At 45.8% G+C, this 21547-nt stretch overlaps 2 protein-coding genes across 4 annotated transcripts; one reads left to right on the top strand and one right to left on the bottom strand.

Moving 5' to 3' along the window:
- The first annotated feature begins 3130 nt into the window (after positions 1-3130).
- Positions 3131-9484, top strand: mmp19 (matrix metallopeptidase 19). Its single transcript, XM_018725925.2, has 9 exons — positions 3131-3503; positions 4512-4600; positions 4873-5003; positions 5237-5449; positions 5588-5833; positions 6108-6236; positions 6603-6767; positions 6984-7111; positions 7241-9484. Exons 1-9 carry the CDS (start codon positions 3408-3410, stop codon positions 7475-7477), a joined length of 1434 nt encoding a protein of 477 aa, XP_018581441.1. The 5' UTR covers positions 3131-3407; the 3' UTR covers positions 7478-9484.
- On the bottom strand, positions 8776-21499 carry LOC108918548 (transmembrane protein 198-like). 3 transcript variants are annotated; one of them, XM_018725926.2, is made up of 5 exons: positions 20752-21499; positions 11757-11990; positions 10848-11423; positions 10538-10686; positions 8776-10205 (listed from the first exon to the last, which is right to left on the bottom strand). In XM_018725926.2, the coding sequence occupies exons 2-5, from the start codon at positions 11908-11910 to the stop codon at positions 10056-10058; spliced, it is 1029 nt and encodes a 342-aa protein (XP_018581442.1). In that variant the 5' UTR covers positions 11911-11990; positions 20752-21499; the 3' UTR covers positions 8776-10055. The 3 variants fall into 3 exon arrangements, with proteins under 3 accessions (XP_018581442.1, XP_018581444.1, XP_018581443.1); XM_018725928.2 differs by lacking the exon at positions 20752-21499 and adding an exon at positions 18883-19069; XM_018725927.2 differs by lacking the exon at positions 20752-21499 and adding an exon at positions 12083-12876.
- Positions 21500-21547: the final 48 nt, after the last annotated feature.

The raw sequence follows: 21547 nt of genomic DNA, 5'->3' as shown, positions 1-21547 counted from the left end.
TGTGGGTAGGTTGTTGATTCATCACAATGCCGAAACAGCATTTCCAGCTAGATGGAAAATTCACAGTTTAAAAGAAATGTGGTTAATTTTATGTACTAATATTTTATATTAGTTTTCACATATTAAATGCAAAAATAACTCCTGAAAAAAGACAAACAACAGGCCATTCCTACTGACATACATCACTTGGTAACTCAACATTTTTGTGCAATTAAAATCAACAATCTCAAATAAGAGCAAGTAAAGGTAGTCAACAGAGTTATATACAATGGGCTGCTTGTTTTTCACTTGAAGCCAGACTTTAGCCACTTCATTGTATGGATAAATTTAAAAAGAAGAACAAAAATACTCCTAACCAAATTCTTTATCTTGGGTTGGCAGTTTTAACTGGGTCTCCAAGTGACTAGTGAAAGGACATGGAATGCATTGCATTATGAGAATGACTATGGAAGAAATGGTTGTGTGAGGAATACCTGTATTACATGGTTTGCTCCTCTTTCAGTTTTGTTTAGCTTGGTTGTTTCACTATTTCTTTATTGATTCAAGCTTTAATAAGTAGAGAAATGGCAAGGCTTGAAGCACATTACAGTCACATGGCTGCCAATAGATATAACCACAAAAACTGGGCAGATGGAAAGTGGGGAAAGGGGGATACACTATAAATTCAGTCAAGATCTAAAGCTCTTATGCATAGAACAAGAGCAGATGGAAAATTCTACATTCTGTCTGCTTGGTTGACCACTTAGCGACACACCCAATAATGTCTTATGTATAGCGATTGCCCAATACACTCATTACAATAGTCTCTTCCAGTAAAAATTCCAGTTCACACCATCGGGGCTTTCTTTACCACCAACGCCAAGACAAAACACATTAGATGAACCACAAAAAACACTCTCAGAAAAATATTGTGCTCGGTTTGGTATTCATAAGGATACAGGCTTTTTTGAGGAGGTGTTTACATGTGGGGTGTACATGTGCAAATTCTTCAAGGCCAGTCTATGTGTAAAAGAGCAGTAACGTTTCAGATGCAATTTGAATTCTGCTTGACTGTTTCAGGTCTATGGGGGGCGCGGTGGTGCAGCGGGTTTGACTGGGTCCTGCTGTCTGGTGGGTCTGGGGTTCGAGTCCTGCTTGCGGTGCCTTGTGATGGACTGGTGTCCCGTCCTGGGTGTGTCCCCTCCCCCTCCAGCCTTGCACCCTGTGTTGCCGCGTTAGGCTCCAGTTTGCCGCGACCCCACTTGGGACAAGAAGCTTCAGACAATGTGTGTTTCGTGTCTGATTTTTCTTGCAGCCCATTAGCAAACCAGGATGCTAACCTGTGTTTCCTGTTTTCACACAATAAGCTTTTCCCATGTATACCAGTGACTGGTTGCACTGGTATACATGGAAAAAGATCAGACACTGGAAGTGACCTCCAAACACAATCTCTGACTCATTTCCTTTTAGTCATTTAAACATGTTCATGGAAGTAACAGTAGCAATATAGCAAACTCCAGATACCCTGAGGAATATAACTGTTCAAGTAGTATTTCGTAGGGAAAAGGACATTTTAAAAATCTTCCCGGATGAGAGAGCATGCTGAGAACCTGCAGAGTCATCTTGATGGTGGTTGGGGAAAGAAAATTTCAGTCCACGAGGTGGAATTCTGCTGTAATTTATGGGAAGAGCCACACATTTACGTAATAAAGTTCTTTTCAGCAATGTATTTGGCACTCTTTGTTCCAGCTTAATGTAGGCTATATTTATTCAGAGGGATGTCCACAAGTTTGTAAAGACAGTTACACATGCACCTATTTATCTAGTTTTACAGCTTGGTATTTTTACTGTAGGAACTGGAGGCAAAGTACTTCACTCAAGGGTACTAGAGCAGTAAGTGCAAATTGTAAAAGTGGGTGGCACAGTGAGTTGTGTTGCTGTCTCACGGCGCCTGGGTGGTGTGAAAGGATGTGGGTTTGATCCCTCCTCAGTCTGTGTGGAGCTGGCATGTTCTCCCTGTGTCTGTGCTCTGGTTTCCTCCCACAGTCTAAAGACATGCTGTTCAGGTTCCCCCGTAGTGTGAGTGACAGAGAGAGAGCGTGTGTTCCACTGATGTGTGGATGAGTGACCCAGTGTAAGTAATGTATCTAGCAGTGTAAGTCACTGCGGTACATAAGGTGTGTGGGCTCATAACACTACATAGAGTGCAGTGGAAGTTGCTTTGGAGAAAAGCATCTGCTTAGTGAATAAATGTAAGTGGGACTTGAACCTGGGTCTCCCACTTGCAAAGTGATGGTGCTAATGGCTTGAGTCTATGCCATATTGGTACCTGCTGCTTTTCAGAATATATACTTACAGTACGTAATATACAATGGTGTGTAATCCAAGATCCAGCTGTTTCCTTCCTGTCAAATTTTTTTCTATGTAATCCTGGCACTTGACCAGACTCCAGATCGGTGTTACGTGAGAAACGCCAACCTGGAAGATGCGCTGGCCTGTAATTTACCGTTGTTTGTTTTCAGCTCTATTGCCACAATTTTTCCCTTCGCAGTAATGTGACATCCGTTGTATGTATTTAAAAGATGCCATGTTATAATCAGATATTTTATCTCCAGGATTACTGCTAATTTATGCAGCTCAGTTATTAAACTAATCTGATTTTTCATCCGAATGGCAGCTTCTTTGACTACTAATCAGAGATGTCTGCAGCGACACTGCTGGTATGACTTCAGAGAGCATAATTTGGGCTGTAAAGATTGATGTCCGATTTTACTTGCCGAAAGCAGGACGTGAATATTAAGACAGTTCCTGCTGTGTCTTTCATGATAACGTGGGGGAGAAGCACACATCTGGCCAGGGGTGTTGCTTACATGCATTTTTGGCATCTTAAAGTCATTCCAGTGCGTTTACATGAGCAGTATTTTGTTAAAGCACCACTGGAAAGATGCATTTAGAACAAGCTATTACTTCGCATGCATTTTTGTTCCAGGTAACTTGTTGCAGAAGTATTTGCTGAGGAAGGTTGTGCCTATATTTTCCCGTTTGGGGATTTTTTTCTTTTTTTGGGGGGGTAAGTGGGGTATCTTTCTGTCCCTTTCTCTCACTCTCGCCCACACACTCACACACACATTCCACGGGGGTGGGTCACGGCCGCGGGGGCTGGAGCTCATCTGTGACTCAGGCGGCGGCGGTTATAACCCCGAGCCTCAGCCCAACTCGAGACACAAGAGTTGAGAGAACCCAGACACAACGTTGGTTGGGGCAAATAACCGAGAACAAAGAAGTCCGAGTTGACTGCAGAACCTCCAGCTCTCCATTTTTATATCGGAAAAAAGGGACTGCGCTGAGGCGCAGGGGAATTCAGCGCCGCACCCAGCCGCCTCCGCGCCCGCCACTACCCCGCTGTTCACCCGCGTGCAGGCGCCAATATGTGTCTCGTGCAGCAAGTGACGCTCCTTTGCGCGGCGACGCTGTGCGTCCTGTCCTCCGTCATGGACCGCAGGAACGAGTACACCGAAGCCACGGTAGGACTGTGCGTGCGTGCGCGTGCCCGTGCGTGAGTGCGTGCCTGTGTGTGCGCGCACGCGTGTGGGTCTTGCTGTCGCTTCCTTCAGCCTAAATATAGCGTAGAATTCATAACGCCGCTGTTGGAAAAGCACAGTAACCCCCCGGTCCGAATCTATAACTAGTCTGAGTACTGTTGGTGAAGTTTTGTCTTCCCCCATGATCTGACAAGTGTTGTGTCATGCATTACAGCTTCACCATCGCTTAAAGCCAACATTTATATTTATTGCAGATCTGGCTGACATCTGCAAAGCAGCCTACAACAATTATTTACCAATTTATACAGCTGGATAATTTTGCTGGAGCAATTCAGGGCACATACGTTGGCGTTGCTCAAGGGTGTTAACAGCTGGATGTGGGATTAAAACCTGCGACTTTTGGGTCCAAAAGCAGCAGCTGTCCACTACTGCATGCTACAAGCTGCGTATCTCATCAGTACCTGATGGGTAGCCAAGGACAGGGTGCCACCATGGCAGAGATGGAGGACAGCAGAGGTACAGATGCCTGTATAGTGTAGATGATCTGATCTAAGATTCAACAAACATGTCTACTGTATAGATCATCGCTGCACATGTGTCTCTGCCACAGGCGATGACAGATTTCTTTTATTGTTTCTTCACTACGGGCCTCCAGCGTCGGCCGCCAACATTCCTCCCAGCTCCGCGGTTTCACCTCAGACAAACAGGCACCTTGCATCCAGTAACAGTCAGCACTGCGTACCATGATACACCAGTAAAGTCACGAGAAGTACTAGAGTAATGAGCGGAGTTATAACACTTTGCTGCGGAGAAATACAGACGTGGTCCAACTGAGGATGTTCTGCAGCAAAATTCTGGGTGTCTCACAAAGGAAGAGCAAACCAGCGCTCGACACATGTGTACGTTGTCTAACATTACCAGTGTCCGCCAGGCATTTTGTGTGGACTTCAGCTACAGATTTGTCTTCTGATCTGTCTCTCTGGTCTCCAGGCATATTTGAAGAAGTATGGCTACCTGCACACTCCGCTGGATCCACAAGAACAGGGGTACAAGGCAGAAGATATCGCAGAGGCCCTCCGGTAATGATTGATAGGTACTGCGGTAGAACACCAGCCGTACAGTGATCTGCAGAACTGTCCTCCAGCTGTGGGATAAACCTACCCATGGCTTTCCAGCTGAGCGCTTCTGCACCTCCCCTATCAGTAATTCGGATGCTATATTGCATCCTGCACTTCACCAGTCTTTCACAGCCCTGCTGAAGAAAGACAATGAAATGGTCAACCCTACAGTAATTCTTTTGAAAGTTAAGGTTTCTTTCTCTGTGTTCAGTAACCCACTTCCACTTTTAAAGAATTTTCCAGAGGGTGACTAATCTTTCCATCACGGGAAAGATTGATGAGGCCACGCTGGGAGTGATGAGACAGCCCCGCTGTGGTGTGGAAGACCCTTTCAGCCACAAATCATTCAAATACAGACTCTTTGGTAAGAGTCATGCAAGTCAAGGAAAATTCATGTCGCCCTCTACTGTTCTTGTCCTCTGCTGCAAACCAAAGTGTCTCACTGAACCATAGAATACCATTGTATGCGTAGAACAATGTTAAAAATGTTCAATGCCTGCAGGCCATTTTGGGACAGATAATCTTTGAAACAGTTTCCCTGCCTCCAATCCTTCCTGTTCTTAAATTAACAGTTTACATGGATGTATGTTTTGACAGGCCGCTGGCGCAAGAAGAACCTCACTTACCGAATTTACAACTACACCCCTGATCTGGGATTAGCCAAAACACGCACGGCCATTCGCTCTGCGTTCAAGTACTGGAGTGAAGTGACCCCCTTAGTTTTCCATGAAGTGCTGGGGGGCCGGGCAGACATCAAGATTTCATTCCACAAGAAAGATAGCACTTGTACCGTACCCTTCGATGGGCCAGGTGAGTGTTCTCAAGCTAACAGGCCTCCTACTGGGGACCTGCTGCTCTGAGGTTTTCTGGTTGTCCTGGTCTTAATGAGGTTTCCACACATATGGCCCACAAGCTTCAGATGACCTGACCCAGTTTCTGTTTTCTCAGGTCAAGTGCTGGCCCATGCTGAGGTTCCGGAGTCAGGTGTTGTGCACTTTGATGAGGATGAGTACTGGACAGAGGGCAGCTACTATGGAGCCAACCTGAGGATCATAGCAGCCCACGAGATCGGCCATGCTCTGGGCCTGGGCCACTCACAGTACCGGAGTGCTCTGATGGCACCGGTGTACAGCGGGTACCGTGCCAACTTCCACTTGCACCCAGATGATGTGAGGGGCATCCAGGCTCTGTATGGTAAGCATACTTTAAACTTTCCATGTGTTGAGCTTAACTTTGCACTCTTAAATACTGGATCTGCATTTTCAGCACATTTGGGTACTTTGTTGGAAAAGGCAATTCATTTCACTTCTGTACAAATTAAATAATCTAAGAAAGTTCAAATTTGTTCAAATACCTCATGTTTGTTGACATGTTTGTTGAATCTTAGATCAGACCGAAAGCTTCCAGACACTTGACATAATGTAATTAACCTGCTTTTGTAAGTTATTGTAATTTATCTTTATTTTAGGGAAAAGCCTGACCAGTACACCCACTGTCTCAGATGACAATGATTTTGAAAGTTCAACAACAACTGCCCCTGATGGACAGGGTGAAAAGCCAGATCCTTGCACTGCCAGGCTGGATGCCATTATCCTAGGTAAAGAAAAAAAAAAAAGTGACCGTGGACTACATGTCTATATTCACGTAGAAGCTCCTGTATGTACTTAGAATTCAGTATCTCATATTAAATTATTTTTCATTTTTGATCACAACAATTAGTCATCACATCAATTTTCCTTAAGTTCCTGAAGACGGAGAACCTTTGACCCATGTTTGCTTTACTTTGATAGTACATTCCATTTAGGATCGGATGTAATATAAATGTTTGGAAATTTTTTAGGCACTGAACTAGTATTTGTACCATGGTGGTTTAATAGAAATGGAACTTACGCTGCTCCTCTTTAATACTTGAATCAGCTGTTCACGTGCGCCTGCGTATTCCCAATTTCCTGTTACCATTTAGGACCCTTCCAGAAGACATATGTCTTCAGTGGACAGTATGTGTGGACAGTGTCTGACTATGGATACAAGCCACCCATCAAGATCAACCTGTTGTGGAAGGGTCTCCCAGGAAACATCAATGCAGCTGTCCATTCAAGCAGAACTGACAAGACATACTTCTTGAAAGGTACCCTGGGGTTTGTGGTGACACACTTTGATGGCAGAAAAAATGCACTAGAAAAGTGAGAAAAGCGAGATAGTATGGAGACAGAAACAGTTCATGTTTACATGTTTCATATTTACAGACATATGAAAGCAACAATATGTTCTGTAATCAGTGCTGAATCTGATTCCGCATTTCAGCATTTCTGGCTTTGCTTTAACATGTGCGTTTTTGTAATAGGTGACAAAGTATGGCGTTACACCAGTTTCCGCCTTGATTACGGCTACCCCAAACAGCTGACACGCATTCCTCCCGACATCGATGCTGCTCTGTACTTGGAAGCCAACAAGAAAATCTTATTCTTTAAGGTAGAGTAAATTTTAAAAAAATCTTGACCGAGACATTTAATGCAGCCAAGCTTTGATTACCGCAAATGAACTGCAGAGTAAAACTGCAATAATATCATGTGCCCTGCATTCCCCTCTCCACTCTCCTAGGGCTCAGAGTACTGGCAGTGGGATGAAGTGGCATACACAGACCTCAGTTTGTACCCCAAACCCATCTCCCAGATCATCTCTGGGGTGCCCTCCAGTCCTGACGCAGCATTCACCTGGATCAATGGCAAGATCTACTTCTTCAAGGGCGACCAGTACTGGCGTGTCAACCGCCAGCTGAATGTGGAGCGAGGCTATCCACTCAGCACGAGTGAACGCTGGATGCAGTGCGAGAAATAGGCCACCAGGTGGCAGGTGATTCCAGCTACACTCATCGAGGTGCAGCCTCATGACAAGACAAGACTTGTCTGGGCCAGGAAACATGTGCAGAGAAAGCTGCGCTGTCAGTCACGTGTCTCAGGAAATTATTCACAAAATGTGTCTTCGGTATTTTTTCCTTTGATAATGATTTGTAGTGCGTAATACTAAGCAAAGGGACATAAAGGTAACGTAGTTATTACAACTTCACACAGCAATCAAAAGCTTGAAGAAGAACTGGACTGTCACACACAGGATGCTGTGACGGCAAAGAGTATGTCACACGGAATAGAAATGAAAAACACTTTCTGAAGGTGTAACACTGTAGGTTCTTCAAGGTGAAGCTCATTCAACTCACTGAAATGTTCATCGATACTATGTAGCGGCCATGCCCCATCAGTTAGACTGCCTCGGGGGGGAAGGGTATCTGTGGACTGGGCTGATCTTCAACCTGTGCTTTGGATAAAGTTCTGTCCCTTCTGTAGCAGGGGAGCTCTTTTTCATTTGCAGTCTATGACGTGAGCTGGGAAACACGGCCCACCCACTGCGGCTGGTATTGCAGGGACTTACAGCACCGTGTGGAGGCAAGCTGAACACGCAAAAATTGTAGTTGATTTGTACCACGATTTACACGAGCGCGGATGTCGTCTCGTCATTTAGTACTGACGCGTACAAGCAAACAGAGGGCAAAAGGTTGCGTATACCCAAGAGGAATGCCTTCACCTTGCTTATATCTGCTGTACTCATTTCTTTCACCAGAATTCTCATTGTGAATTATTTTATTCTTGTATATAAACAATAACGAGTGCTACTTACAGAGTGATATTGCTTATGGGACTATTATCATTATCACATTCAGAGAGCAGTTACTGGATAATTGCTTAAAGGAGTGCCAAAATCTCGAAATAAAACACTCCTGGGCTTGTCTTTTCTGTACAAGTGCATATTTTGCTGATTACTTTCCAACGTAAATGAAGCTGCTAATATCAGAGGAAAAGACAACAAATGTCATGTTGTGGGGTCAGGGTAAGTTGCTCCACGGGAGAAATCTGAGGGAAAGTAAACTTTCTGTGCTGCCACAGCAACATCATCACATACACCAACAAAAAAGCAGGAATGGCCCTCTGAAGGGCTGTTGTCTTTCAGACCCTTTCCAATTGACATTCTAATACTGCCATTGGCAGCACTTGTTGCTAGGTAACTAGTTGGAGAGAGGGGGTTATGTGATGTTTTTCTTCAGACGACACACAGCCAGAGAGCATCTTCTTCCTGTTTTAATAGTCTTTACATTTCCCTCTTTCCATTTCTTTACACCATTCACAGCTGTACCAGTACAATCCCAACAGATTAAAAATGGGATGGGATTTACTTCATATAACATATAAATTAGAAAAAGTGGAGCTTTACTGAGCATCATCGTAACGTTTCATACAGAATAGGGGGGTAAGAAATACATATTATTCAAAGAAATTCTTTGACGGAGTTGATTAACTGCCAGTTCTCACTTTTAGATGAGCACTAAGAGGTAATTCTAACAAGATCAGTTCAGTTAGTTTCAACGACTCATGGCTATCTGATGGAGGGATGTGCTGTGGCTGAGTTCTACAATTCAGCAGCTGCTGGGCATTACCAAGATAGAGCCCAACATGTTGGATTTGCTAAGGTCACGCAAGGTCACACTATCAGTAAAATCCCTGGAGATTAGACAAGAGAAGTGCCATGCTTATCTCCAACGTGCAGTAGACCATCATCAAAGAGAACAAATGGAATAACAACAGATAAAACAGTGCCAAACTGCAGAGCGAGTCAATTTCGCGGTGGGATCCATTTCAATACTCATATCTGAGCATTGTGAAGCAGCATTGTATAGCAATGACTTTGAGCACATCCAATCACGCTCTTCAGCACATACGCTGGGGAGTCCTACTTGTAAAAAATGTTTTATCCGTAAAAGCACACATGCTTAATATTATAACAAAACTGACAAAAGAAAAAACTGAAAGTTTCCATTTTTATTGTTCATTAGAATGGGTATAAAAAAATGTATTAAACGCTCTTGGCCTCCAGTTAAGATCACCTTTTGAAGGCCTGGTTAGTTTCTTTTCTATACAACAACTTCTTAATGAGTATCCTTTGTTTTTCTGTCCTTACTTATCCAGATCCCGTAGATCTCTCATCATGTCCTCAATAGAAGTGTGCTAATGTTGCCACAAACCTCCCAGAAAAGAAATAGATCCAACAGGGGACCAGACTGTCCCGGCCAAGTTCGTTGAAGAAGAAGGCACACAAGATATCCTTGATTTGAGAAAGAAAGCAGAACAGGAGGGCTTCTCTTCCCCTGTACAGGTCCAATATTGCAAAGAGTGAGGAGCAGATATGTCGGGATGCTATGCTGAAGGTGAGACAAATAATTCAAGTGGGAATCTGCACTCTTGACACTGTACAACCAGGTTTCCCTCGGCTGCTCTTTGAGGACTCGGAAAAACACAAAATTCCACAAGAGGTTTGTAGGTAGGTCTGAGAAAGGCCATAATTACTGGTACTGGTGGCTGTGACCTCCTCAGACACGCAGGACTGGGGCAGGGGCAGTCAGAGGCACCGTAGATCCCGTCTCATAGTCAAAGTCAATCATAGTGTGGTTGGCAGCACCTAGGCTACTAAGGGAGGTACCTGTGCCCATCTGGCGGTCACGCAGGCTTTGCAGGTAGCTCTGTGTGTGAAAGAGAGCAAGAGCAGTCAAAATTTGCACCCTACAGAGGATCCAGGCCAACAACAGGAACAAAAGGATGCACAGTTAAAAAAAAAAAAATAAATATGTTGTCAATGACAAGCTGTAGCAAACCATGAGTGCAACAACTTTTAGGCAGCAAGTGACAGAATGAAAAGAGCACCCAATTTTAGTATGAGCTACTGCTGACATTCCCTTAATGACGGTCCTTCATCTGAATTGCCTGAATTGCCCCCATAAAGGCATAAAAAGCAGCTGTACTTGCTTGTCTTGCCCTTGCAGTAAGGAAGATCGGGGAATAGTAAGCGACGTACCGGTGCTAGGAGGTCTCCTGCATACCGCTTTACAGGTGCAGGCTTGCGACGGTAGGTGCCCTCTTGCCCTCCACTCTGCTCTCGTTTCTTGGCTTCCTTCTCACGGATCCTCATCAGCTGAACCCGTTTCTGCCGCCTGTTGATGATGACTGAGTGGATGGATGAAGGACAAACAAAAAACTCAAGACATGTGGATCAGGTACCCTGACAAGGCGCTGCATGGCACCATGTGTCAGAAATGCCAGCAGCAATCCGCTAAAAGCTAATCTAGTGAACTGAGACCTATTTAAAAGTTGTATTGGTAACTCACCTTCCGTGTGGGAGAAGCCCTCAGCAGTCAGCTTCCACTGCACAAGCACACCCAAGAGGCTGAGGGCAGGCCAGATGCCCAGAATAACCCAGCTGTACCAGCAGAGCGGAGGCAGAGGCACCAGGCGCAGACAGTCATAAATGTGCATCGCCAGCGCCAGCATTTCCACAAAGTAGTCGGCACACACAGTCATGATGGCCGCCCCAAAGACGGAGGTGGACAGCACGGTGAAGAGCTTCTGCCACTGCAGGCTAAGGACGGCACACAGCATGCCGGTGCCGAGCATCGCGCCCAGTGGCACCCACACCGAACCGGGGTTGTAGAAGTGGCTGGCGACCAACAGGCCAGCGATGGCGAGGAGGAGTCCGAGCAGCAGACCTGTCATGAAGAGCCCCACACTGCGCACCAGCATGGTGACGAGGCCACACAGCAGGCCAATGCCCAAACCGATGCCCGCGCTGGCCTCCACGCTCAGCTGGGTGTCCAGCACCCGCTCCTTGTGGCACAGCAGGAAAATGATGACAGAGCCAAACATGAGGCCCGACAGGAACATGACTGCCTTGAAGCAGCGGTAGCCTGAGGGAGAGAGTGCAAACAACAGGGCTTTTAGAGTGTGAAATGCAGGTTTCTTCAACCAGAGTACTGGGATGGCAAAGCCACCACGTCCCTCCTTCAGATGACACGATGGTACTGTCCAAGCTCTCACCGGTACCAGCTGCTCTCACAATGAAACTATTTCTTAAGCCAGAGATGACAGGAACGTGGATTAATTGCACTGAACATATATAAAGAGAGCTGAAGGCTTGGCTTATAAACTGATGTCAAATGGACAAGATGGACAGCGATAGCTAGTACGTGGCTCGACTCGTTTTGATGCAGGTGTGGGATTTTTGGCTCTCCGTGCCTTACCGAAGAAGCAGTAAATGATGCCAAAAAGACAGCACATGGAGCAGATGACAGCAGGGATGACCTCGTACTTCCGCTCAATCTCCAGGTCGCAGGTATCCATCTCCGCTACGCTTGGCCGCTGCCCGCCGAGGGCCAGCTGAGAGAGGTCCGTCATTGTGTGTCCGTGGAGGTTAAGGAGTAACTCCGTACGAGGACAGCGTGATTATTTTGAGTCCATCGATGCATGTGGTTTGTCTGCAAGAAAGAGAAACTATGTCACTTCTGTTGCAGGCATATGGACGTACAAAAAAAGTTCCTGGTCCTTTTTGGACAGGAGAAGATCGTACGTTATCCGTCCCTACGGCGAAGGTCCCACTCAAACTTTTCGCTGCACCCAAATTCTTGATATGAAGGAAGAAAAACATTCATCTCTGCCTTGTACTCTTGCAGCAGTACAACGCCATGACCATTCCTCACACTTTCTGCACTGAGCTTGTAAGCAAACAGATGATCAGATCTGGGTGGATCCACAAATGCAACATGAGAACATTAAGAGAAGTCCAAGAGCCCCTCTGTTGCTGAGCTCCTCTCGTCCTCAGGGGAGATGTGAAGTCAAACATCTGGGTGTGACTTTCCCCAATGAATGTACCCTGGGTGTGATAACCTGTTGTCTTCAGCTCGCCTTTCTCTACCCCTAGATCATATCCAGTTACTCGCTAACCCTAACCCTCTTTATTTGCACCAAATGTCGTCCCTTTCTCACTGCTGGGATGGTCTGCAGATTACAGGGTTGACTAAAAGCACTGAGATTTGGTCGCTGCCACGTAACATGCAGAAACCACGTTTGTGGACCCATAATCGGGCGCTGCGTTCCCTTCGGACAAAGAGGCGAGTGGACGGATGATCCCCGGACCCAAGACAATAAAGCCCACGAAGCGACAACATCTGAATGCGAAGCAACGCCAAAGGATGTAAGAAAGTGAGAGCTCCACCAGGAGTCCCCTTTCAGGGAGGCTTAGAGAAGAGGTTCGGGGTGGGTGTTTCTGTGGCTCTGGAAAGCCTTGTGCATGACCTCACCCCAGCTGCGATCAGATTACAGCAGACTCACGTTTGCAGGACAGGAGAAAAACAGCGAGCGAATGGCCCCCCTCCCCCTCTGAGTTCTCCCTCCAGCTGCCCCGTTCCCGAGACACTGACTCAAGCTGGTGTTGAGCTGTGACTGAGCGTGGAAGGAATGAGAAGCAATGGGGAGACACATGTCCAAGGCTTTCCTCTTTATCCGGTCTCTTCCCTTACACCGAAAGGTGCCTTATGCGCAGGCTCACGTGGCGCAAGACAAGAAAGACAAACTGCCCCCTTTCCGCACAAAGACAGACCTGAGACAGAAAACATCACAGAAGAGTAAATGTCACTAGAATTCTGTAAACCGTCACTGAAATAACACATCTTTCTAACGTGTTATACTTTCATAGTACATTGTACTGAACTGTACTGAGTACGAACTGAATATTGTACCATTGCGTGTACACACTCCGACGACAATGCGTCTGTCCTTTTGACAGCCCCCGCAGACAATGGGAGGCTGTGCAGGGCAGCCTGGGGCTAGCAGAGCACTATGAGAATAGAGCCATTATTGAAGACGGCACAAAAGACTGCGAAGCCCGGCCATGACCTGTACTGGTGCACAGTGTGGTGCATGCTGGGTAACCTCTGCCACATGGAAGTGTGTCCGGGAGAGGGACCGCTTATGAAACGACAATACTGACAAATCCTTAGATCCGAGGGAGAAATTAAAGGGCTGAAACTGGGGGCAGGGCAGTAGTTTTTTCAAGAACTAGGACTGGCAGATCAAGCTAAAGGGAGATCAATCCAAGGTTTGAACAGGTGACACCGCACACCTTTGGAGCACACGTGTGTTGATGACGCTCAACGCAACTCCTGACGGTGCATTGCTAAATGTTACGTTGAGCTGCTGATGTAGAATTATTCAGAACTGCCAAAGTTTATAAGAGCTCAAATATAAATGGAAAAGAAAAGGTTGCTATTTCAATGACATCTCAAAAAAGTGATATTAGGCTCGGGCGGAGTCAGGACTAACATGCGTACGCAATCGAATTTTTATTCTTGGATTCATCAGTAAGGGGGGGGTGCGGTGGTGCAGCGGGTTTGGCTGGGTCCTGCTTTCTGGCGGGTCCGGGGTTTGAGTCCTGCTCGGGGTGCCTTGTGACGGACTGGCGTCCCGTCCTGGGTGCGTCCCCTCCCCCTCCAGCCATACCCCGTGTTGCCGGGTTAGGCTCCGGCTCCCCGCGACCCCTCTTGGGACAAGCGGTTTTAGACAACGTGTGTGTGTGATTCATCAGTACTGTAATTAGTCTAAAAGATTAACATACAGCTCAAAGAAATAATCTAATAAACACACATTATATGTGTACAAAATAATACATTGCGGGTGTTTCATAGGGGACACATAACGATCTTACCAAACAGGCAAAATGACCTCTGACCTGCGGCCTGCTGTGCTCCCACCCCCACCCCCTGCTCACTGTTGTGCAGGAAACCCTGTTTCAGGAAAGGAAGCTGAGATCACCAGCAGGTCGTTGTTTTTTCCCTGACCCTTCCCTCGGGGGCAGGAAGCAGAGCAGGAAGCACGGGGACAGAATAAAGGCCAAACCAACAGGCCTCAGTACTTCTGCCACAAAACGGCCCTGCTGAGCGGCAGAGAGCACAGACAGCCTGAGAACGCAAAGCATGCAACGGCCCTGAGACGCGGCTTAGAATCACAGAGGACCGAACCGTCATCATGAAAAACACTACATAAGGAATCTGACCTAAAGACCACATGGTTAAGCCAAAGGACCAGACAACTGGGGTAGCAGTGTGTGGAAGCAGAAAAATCTTTTTTCTAGACTCTTTTATACCTCCCTAACCACCAGATTGACAGGTGAACGGGTCTGGGCTGGTGGCACTGAGCGGCGCCTCCTCCGGCCCGTAGGGGTGATGTCCCCGTGGGTCGTGACAATCGCACCATCGTAAAGCGGAAAAATCATAAGTCGAACCATCGTTAAGTCGAGATGCATCCGTACACTGGTGTCATTCTACACCTGCCTGTCCAGATAACAGCTAAACAGGGCAAAATGTCATGGGCTGCAATATAAGTGGCTCCTTTTGAGTGTTTCAAACCACTTAAAAAAAAAAAAAAAAAAATCTACCCTTTAACTGGGCCCTCATTACTTAAACTGACAGTGCACTATGCACCATTCGGCTTTTGTTCTCACTTCCACACTCGAGATCTGCTGATGATCGGTCTTCCCGAGTCTCATTTTTAAGTATAAGGAAGTGTTAACTTCCAATGAATAGATTGTATCAGCTCAATTCCGTAGGCTTTATCAGCAACAAATACTAAGAAAATGACCTCGAGGAAAAAAAAAACACAAATTTTCTTTAAAAAAAAAAAAAAGGTAGTTAAATAAGACTCTGTCACTGCACTCACTGTCCTGTTTTTTTCCTTTGTAGTTTCAATCAATAGTGGGAAATATACCCCACCCCCTCCACTCTCTTACCCCCTCTGTTCAAGACACACTTTGTTCCAGCACTGAAAAGGGATAGAAAAAAAACAACAGTGATTTTGGCAGTGCGACACACACTTTAACATTGCTTGGACACAGGGCTGGAAACAGTTTTCCAGGCTTCAGTTTCAAACCAGACCCAATTTAGACAGCGGCTGTCTGAAAACAACTCTTGCCGCACTCAGCCAAAGGCGACAAAACACGGTTCGGGAGAATTAAAACACATAAACCTTACACTACTTCTTCACTTCCTCAGGTGGTATGGGCCTAACTGCCTGTAATTTGCGAATTGTGTGATTAGATCTCGATCTCTCGATGAGATGCACTTTCATTTACTCTGAGTGGAACATCGCTTCGGAGAAATATGTCTTCCATATGAATAAATGTTATTGTAATTATGATCAGGTGTTTACCATAGAAGGGGGGTGCGGTGGCGCAGTGGGTTTGACCGGGGCCTGCTCTCTGGTGGGTCTGGGGTTCGAGTCCTGCTTGGGGTGCCTTGTGATGGACTGGCGTCCCGTCCTGGGTGAGTTCCCTCCCCCTCCAGCCTTGTGCCCTGTGTTGCCACGACCCCACTTGGGACAAGCGGCTTCAGACAGCGTGTGCGTGTTTACCGTAGAACAGTCGATGCAAAGATCGTGATGCTAATCGGAAGCATGACAGCGAGACAGCTCTTACATACATTTATATCTGAGATCATTTACTTTTTACAGGTTAATACCGACCTTTCTTGTAGCAGGATGACCAGAACTATTTCATATGATGAGGACCATGTGACTTGCCAAAGCAAAACCAGTAGGAGGGAACTGAACCCATGAGCAATAAATTACACGCTGAAAACTGAAAAACACACTGCACCAAGTCACAGCCTCCACTGGGCTTTCAAAAATACAGAAATGAAGGATGTGTTTCTGATTCTCCTTTAATGAGGGAGAATGATTAGCAGAGGACATCTTGAGGTACTTAAAATCTGCGCAGCCAACACACCCTGCCGTAGTGACCAAAGAATTATACAATAGCACACGTTTAAACCCACACACCCAGCACACCCTCTGAAAACGACAGCGTGAGCTCCTAAAAACCACCTGAACTCATTGCTACAGTGAGAGGGAATGCTGTGAGGATGGCAAGTTGTACAAATAAGCAACCCATCTTTAACACTCTAAAGAAGGAAACCATTCCTTGAGCACTAGAAAGGGAATTAATGTAGCAGGCTCACAGCTCACCCATACACTCTTCATCTATTAGATGTTAGAATTCATTCTCTACAGAAAAATTCGTTTTTTGTAAGCCTCCTTGAACCTTGTATGTCGGGAAAAAAGAAATCCTTCTGTTAAAACGTGTAGGCAAGAAGAAGCAGGAATTTATTCTAAGCTTCTGCTGTATAATTCAGCCGCAACTTTGCAGCTTAAATTATATGTCCAAAACAGCAACAATTATGGAGATGGAAGTCCATTCACATGTCTGAACAATCAAAATGAGTTTTTTGTTTTCAGGGTGGAAATTGTGACATTGCAGAACACTCCTTCACCACCCCTCATTCCCACGAGTCTCTGACTCGTGCCCAAATCAGGTCTGTCATTTACCAACTGGCAGCTGCCGTGTGACGATGCGCACGGGGTATAATTGTGTGTATGGTGGCCTTCAGCTATGAGCTCTGCCCGAGTCCTCCGGGCGCTGTGCGTCTCCTGGCCAGCAGCAGGATCTCCCTGCCCTGACAACACACAAGGGAAACTTGGAGCCTCTATTTAGGGACTTTGAGCTCAGTCATTGTTGTATTTAGAAAGGGCAGCGCTTCACTGCCCTGCTGGGCTGTGTGCAACCAGTACACGGTATTACATTAAATCACAAGTACACTGCCTGGATGCTGCATGTGACTTTATTTATTCCACTCGGAAAGGGCTAAATGGGTTATATGGAAATGTATTTGTGACAGCGAAAAGAGAAGATATTCCGGTACATGACTGCTCATGTCATAGCAGTGTATGTATCAATCAGACTAGAGGTATATACTTTTAAATAGCAAATCTCAAATTCTAAGGAAGCTTTACCAGAAAGTAACTTGAAAACGGGATATCCTGTTTCTTTAGCCATTGTTGGTTATTATTTTCAGACTATTTAGGATATCGATTCTAACCCATTGTATGTTTTTACCCAGAGACACTTACTCTTAGGTCCCGTAATCACTATTGACAGAAATGTTGAAGCCAGAAGGGGGTTAGTTGGGCATTAGTAGTAACGGCAGACAAGCCACAGGTCCTTTGAGGGAAAGCATGTGAAAAAGGACTGTGGTCAGCTAAGTCTGGAATGATAGTCTTGATTATGGAAGGTTTAGGGAGACCCAGAACTAGAGAGATAATGTACGGCAAAGAGTCAGCAGCAATGCTTCTACATGGATATGTCTTTGTCCTTCTCATTATACACCAGTTATCAGATGCAACTAGAGACAGCAGCAGGCAGCGCAATGTTTGGAGCCACTGCCTTACAATGAAAGGACCTAAATTTGAATCCCACCCCCTACTGTAGTACCCCTGAACAAGGTATTTATCTAAACTGCTCTAGTAAAATTTTGTGCAAATGGCTGCTGTGTAAATGGGTAATCAATCTGGAATAACTTAGTATGCAAACGTCAAACTGTAAGTTGCTTTTGCGGGAAAGCATCAGCTAGTTGAGCAAACAACGCTAACTATAGGATGTTCTGAGAAGTCAAACCCCTTCTAGACATCTTACCGTTATGCATTTTAAAATCATCCTCCAATAGTTCATTCATGAAATGCAAATTAATTTGGGAATGAACATGGTGAGGTTCCACATTCCGGGTGTTTAATCAGTTAAAATCTGCAAACTCAGAAGGTCACAACTTCACATTTTAAGTATTGAACTAAAAAAGATCACATTACTTTCATGCAATAATCTTAGAGTAATAGCTACTTAGTTCAAGGCCCTGCAAAACATTGTCATTGTCAATATATTGTGACAGTCAGCAGTGGTGATTGCTATCCACAATGGAATAGATTAGAGCAGCTTCTAGAAAAGACAAGGGTTACGAAATAAGAGTCAAGACTGTCGTTGGTGGGACCAAGATTAACTGAAGAGGAATTTTGAAAAAAAGCACAAACAAGGAAATTACAAAAGCAGAAAACTGTCTGAGTGGAACAATATACGGTGAAAAGATGAGGCATATTTCTCAATATACTGGCAGGCTAAACATTCAGACAACCAGAGAAGAGCTGAACAACTGTTTTAATGCAGAGTATAAAAGTAAATACAATTTTAAAGCCTGGGAAACAACGACAATCATTACTTTGGAAAGCAAATGTTGCACGTTCTGTATATTACATGGGGACAACGCGATTCCGCACGAACCACAGAAACTGTGATCCAGCCTCTTAACGAAATATCTCATATTTGATACACACGTCCACCCTTCTGAAAGCTCCCGTACTACAGAACGTCAGAGAACATCGTGGTAACCCCCCCACCCCTTGTGCCCTGACAAGCGGCTGCGACGTGCACCTTCCTTCACGGCAACAAGCCTTACGGTACGGCACCAAGTCAGCAAGGAGAAGCGCGGGTCCGACCTCTTCGCTTCAAGTCTCTTCCGAAGTATCGAAGCCCTCCAGCATCTTTGGTTCTTGCCACAGCAAATAAAGTTTCGCAGCCAGAACTGTTTCCTGCTGACATATCTTATTAACAGGCCGGTGGAGTTGAGAAAGGGCAACCCCTCCACCCCCATCATCCAGCGCACCAGATGTGAGTGACACACTGGGACCTCTGACTGCCTGTGTCTACACTGCTATGGAGCAGAACAACGGGAACGAGCACTTTAGCCAAATGAATCAAAAACATGCGCAACCCCTAAGTCTAAAGCCCTTTCTTTCTATTGTCCTGGAATTTTTTACGTTGGAGAAAAGTGGCTTAAAAAAGGCAAGACGGTCCTGTGAAGATTTTCCCAGGCTGGGTGAGGCTGAGCCATCTGTTTCCAGCAAACGCGGGTGTAACTGGAGACCTACTGTGACTGCTCAGAAGATCCAGGCTATCATTACACCTTAAAGTAGGCGCACTCCAACCGCTAAACGCACTGCACCGCCGCACAACCTTACAGCTCCAACATATGCCATCTTTGCTGGCTAGAGGCAGCTCCAAGCGACGAGAAAAGGAGAAAAGGAGAAAAGAACAGTGCGGCAACAGCCGCGACAACAGCAGAAAGGTTTGGAAAGAGTAAGGTAATCAATGCCATCCTTGTAAATGGAAAGAAAAAGTGTCCTGCCAACTCAGCTTTAATGCCAGACATCCAACTGTTCCTCATGGCAGAAAAGTTACAATAAACAGATGCTTCCAGGCGCTGTGAACATGCTGCTATCAGTGCGTTGCAAGCAAAGCCAAGCATGGCTGCGGAAAGGAGACCTGGAACCTGAAGAACTTGTGAGCAGTTCGGCCTCTCGCCACATTTCGACAAGAGAACCTGCATCAGAGAGCACGAGAGAATTTCATTATGGACTTTCCTAAAGTAAAACTGTACTCCATTCCATAATTATGGTTCCCTTTCAAGGAGACCCCAGTGTTATAGAATGTAAGCAGTGCCGCGTACTGCATAACAGGCTACTGTATTAAAATCTACTAATCAGAATAAAACTGATTCCCAGGCTCATTTAAGGCGGTTTTTACTGCATTCTTTAGTGTTGGAAGTCAAGTGTACACGGTTGTGGCTGGTGTCATTTTGTAGAGATGGTTCCTTGTCTCGTCTCAGAGTGGAGACATGATTGATGAGGTTTAACCAAAGTAAAAATACAAAAATACAAAGAAAAAGAATTAAAACGGCACTTTTGGTTATTTCTTGTGTTATAGCAAGTCTCTGCAATTCATTGTTAAAACACGTTTTCCAGTTACTGTACAGACGACCACAAACAAGAATACCAGGCAAGTTTTTGTGCCTTTTTTGCAGGTGCTGCTTAGCTTTTTACCACCAATGAGTACATATTACAGATTGTCCATCTGATCTGGGTGCAGCTAGAAAAACGTTTCATATAATAAATGTCAGTATGAGTTATGTTTCATACAGTGCTTAGAAAAACGTGGGTACAGTAAGTAACTAAACTAAAGTAATATTTAAGGGTATCTGCTGTGTTAAAAGTAAGGCTTTATGATCCGCAGAAGGCTGCAGGTCAAAGCCCAGAAAGGAAGCTGATGTCGTGCCTCTGACCGGGTTCTAGCACCATGTTTTTCACTCTACATCTAAAACCCAGGAGTAAATAAGAATCTAAGTAGTACGACATCTTAAATTCTTGGTTATTCTGTTCTGTTCAGCGTTCATGCCACAGCGATGTAAATGAACAAGATTTAAGCAAGACTAGCCATGAAAATATAACGAGCAAAATAAAAACGGTTTCGAGGAAGCCGCTCTTGGTAAACACAACTAGTTGGGAGCAGGAGGACAAAATGGGACTAACCTTTCGCTCCCGGCGCGGACGCCGACGCCTTCGCGAGCCGAGGGGCGCAGAGCGGCTCCCTCTACGGCTCCTCCACGGAGACTCTTCCGCGGACACGCGGCTCCATTCCCTGTGTGCAGCGCACGGGACTCGCACTGTCGCTGCACTGCACCGCGTGTACGGCGCTCCTTTCCCCGCCTGTCTTTCCGAGGACGGTGCAGTTGCGGAGAATCACACGGCGTCCAGTGTGACGTTTAAGTGCAGTTCTGTGTCTCTTGTTCAGTCCAGCTGCCTTCCAGCGTCTGGAAAAAGTTAGCGGAGCAGCCGGGGTCCCAGCTCCCCTCCACCACCCTCCCACTCCTCCTCTTCCCCCCCTCCCGCCTGCCTGCTTTCTTTCTCTGTATTCACGGACACCCGAGCATTAAAACGTATCAGTTGTCATAACAATGTTCTCAAAAGAAAAGCGTTTTCTTTCGGTCAGTGTGTTACGTTCCGTTCGACACCCGGAGAGCAGCGGACACTACAGCCAGGTGCCAAAATAGACACCATGGAGCCGAGGTTCCCACACTTTTGGGACCGAAGCCCTACGTTCCTCTACTACTACTGACCTGAGCAGTCACTTTTACGCGTTTTACTTATTCATAGCTACTGAATTCAAGTAACTTCTGTGAATTAATCACCAACACACCATGACTGTTAATGAAATTTAACTGGATGCAATGAGAGGGGCACAGTGGGTTGGACCGGGTCCTGTCCTCTGGTGGGTCCGGGGTTCAAGTCCCGCTTGGGGTGCCTTGCGATGGACTGGCGTCCCGTC

The sequence above is a fragment of the Scleropages formosus genome, chromosome 22 (assembly GCF_900964775.1).
Source record: "Scleropages formosus chromosome 22, fSclFor1.1, whole genome shotgun sequence".
NCBI lineage: Eukaryota > Metazoa > Chordata > Actinopteri > Osteoglossiformes > Osteoglossidae > Scleropages > Scleropages formosus.
The sequence above is the reverse complement of the archived record's forward strand: the minus strand, read 5'-3'. Positions and strand labels throughout refer to the sequence as shown.

Excerpts from the sequence above, each read along its gene's own strand:
- mmp19 (XM_018725925.2), top strand. The coding sequence starts at position 3,408 with ATGTGTCTCGTGCAGCAAGTGACGCTCCTTTGCGCGGCGACGCTGTGC. Across the intron at positions 3,504-4,511 it reads ACGAGTACACCGAAGCCACG|GCATATTTGAAGAAGTATGG; the intron begins GTAGGACTGTGC and ends TCTGGTCTCCAG. Across the intron at positions 5,004-5,236 it reads ATTCAAATACAGACTCTTTG|GCCGCTGGCGCAAGAAGAAC; the intron begins GTAAGAGTCATG and ends ATGTTTTGACAG.
- LOC108918548 (XM_018725926.2), bottom strand. The coding sequence starts at position 11,910 with ATGACGGACCTCTCTCAGCTGGCCCTCGGCGGGCAGCGGCCAAGCGTA. Across the intron at positions 11,424-11,756 it reads CATCATTTACTGCTTCTTCG|GCTACCGCTGCTTCAAGGCA; the intron begins GTAAGGCACGGA and ends TCTCTCCCTCAG. Across the intron at positions 10,687-10,847 it reads GGGCTTCTCCCACACGGAAG|TCATCATCAACAGGCGGCAG; the intron begins GTGAGTTACCAA and ends CCATCCACTCAG.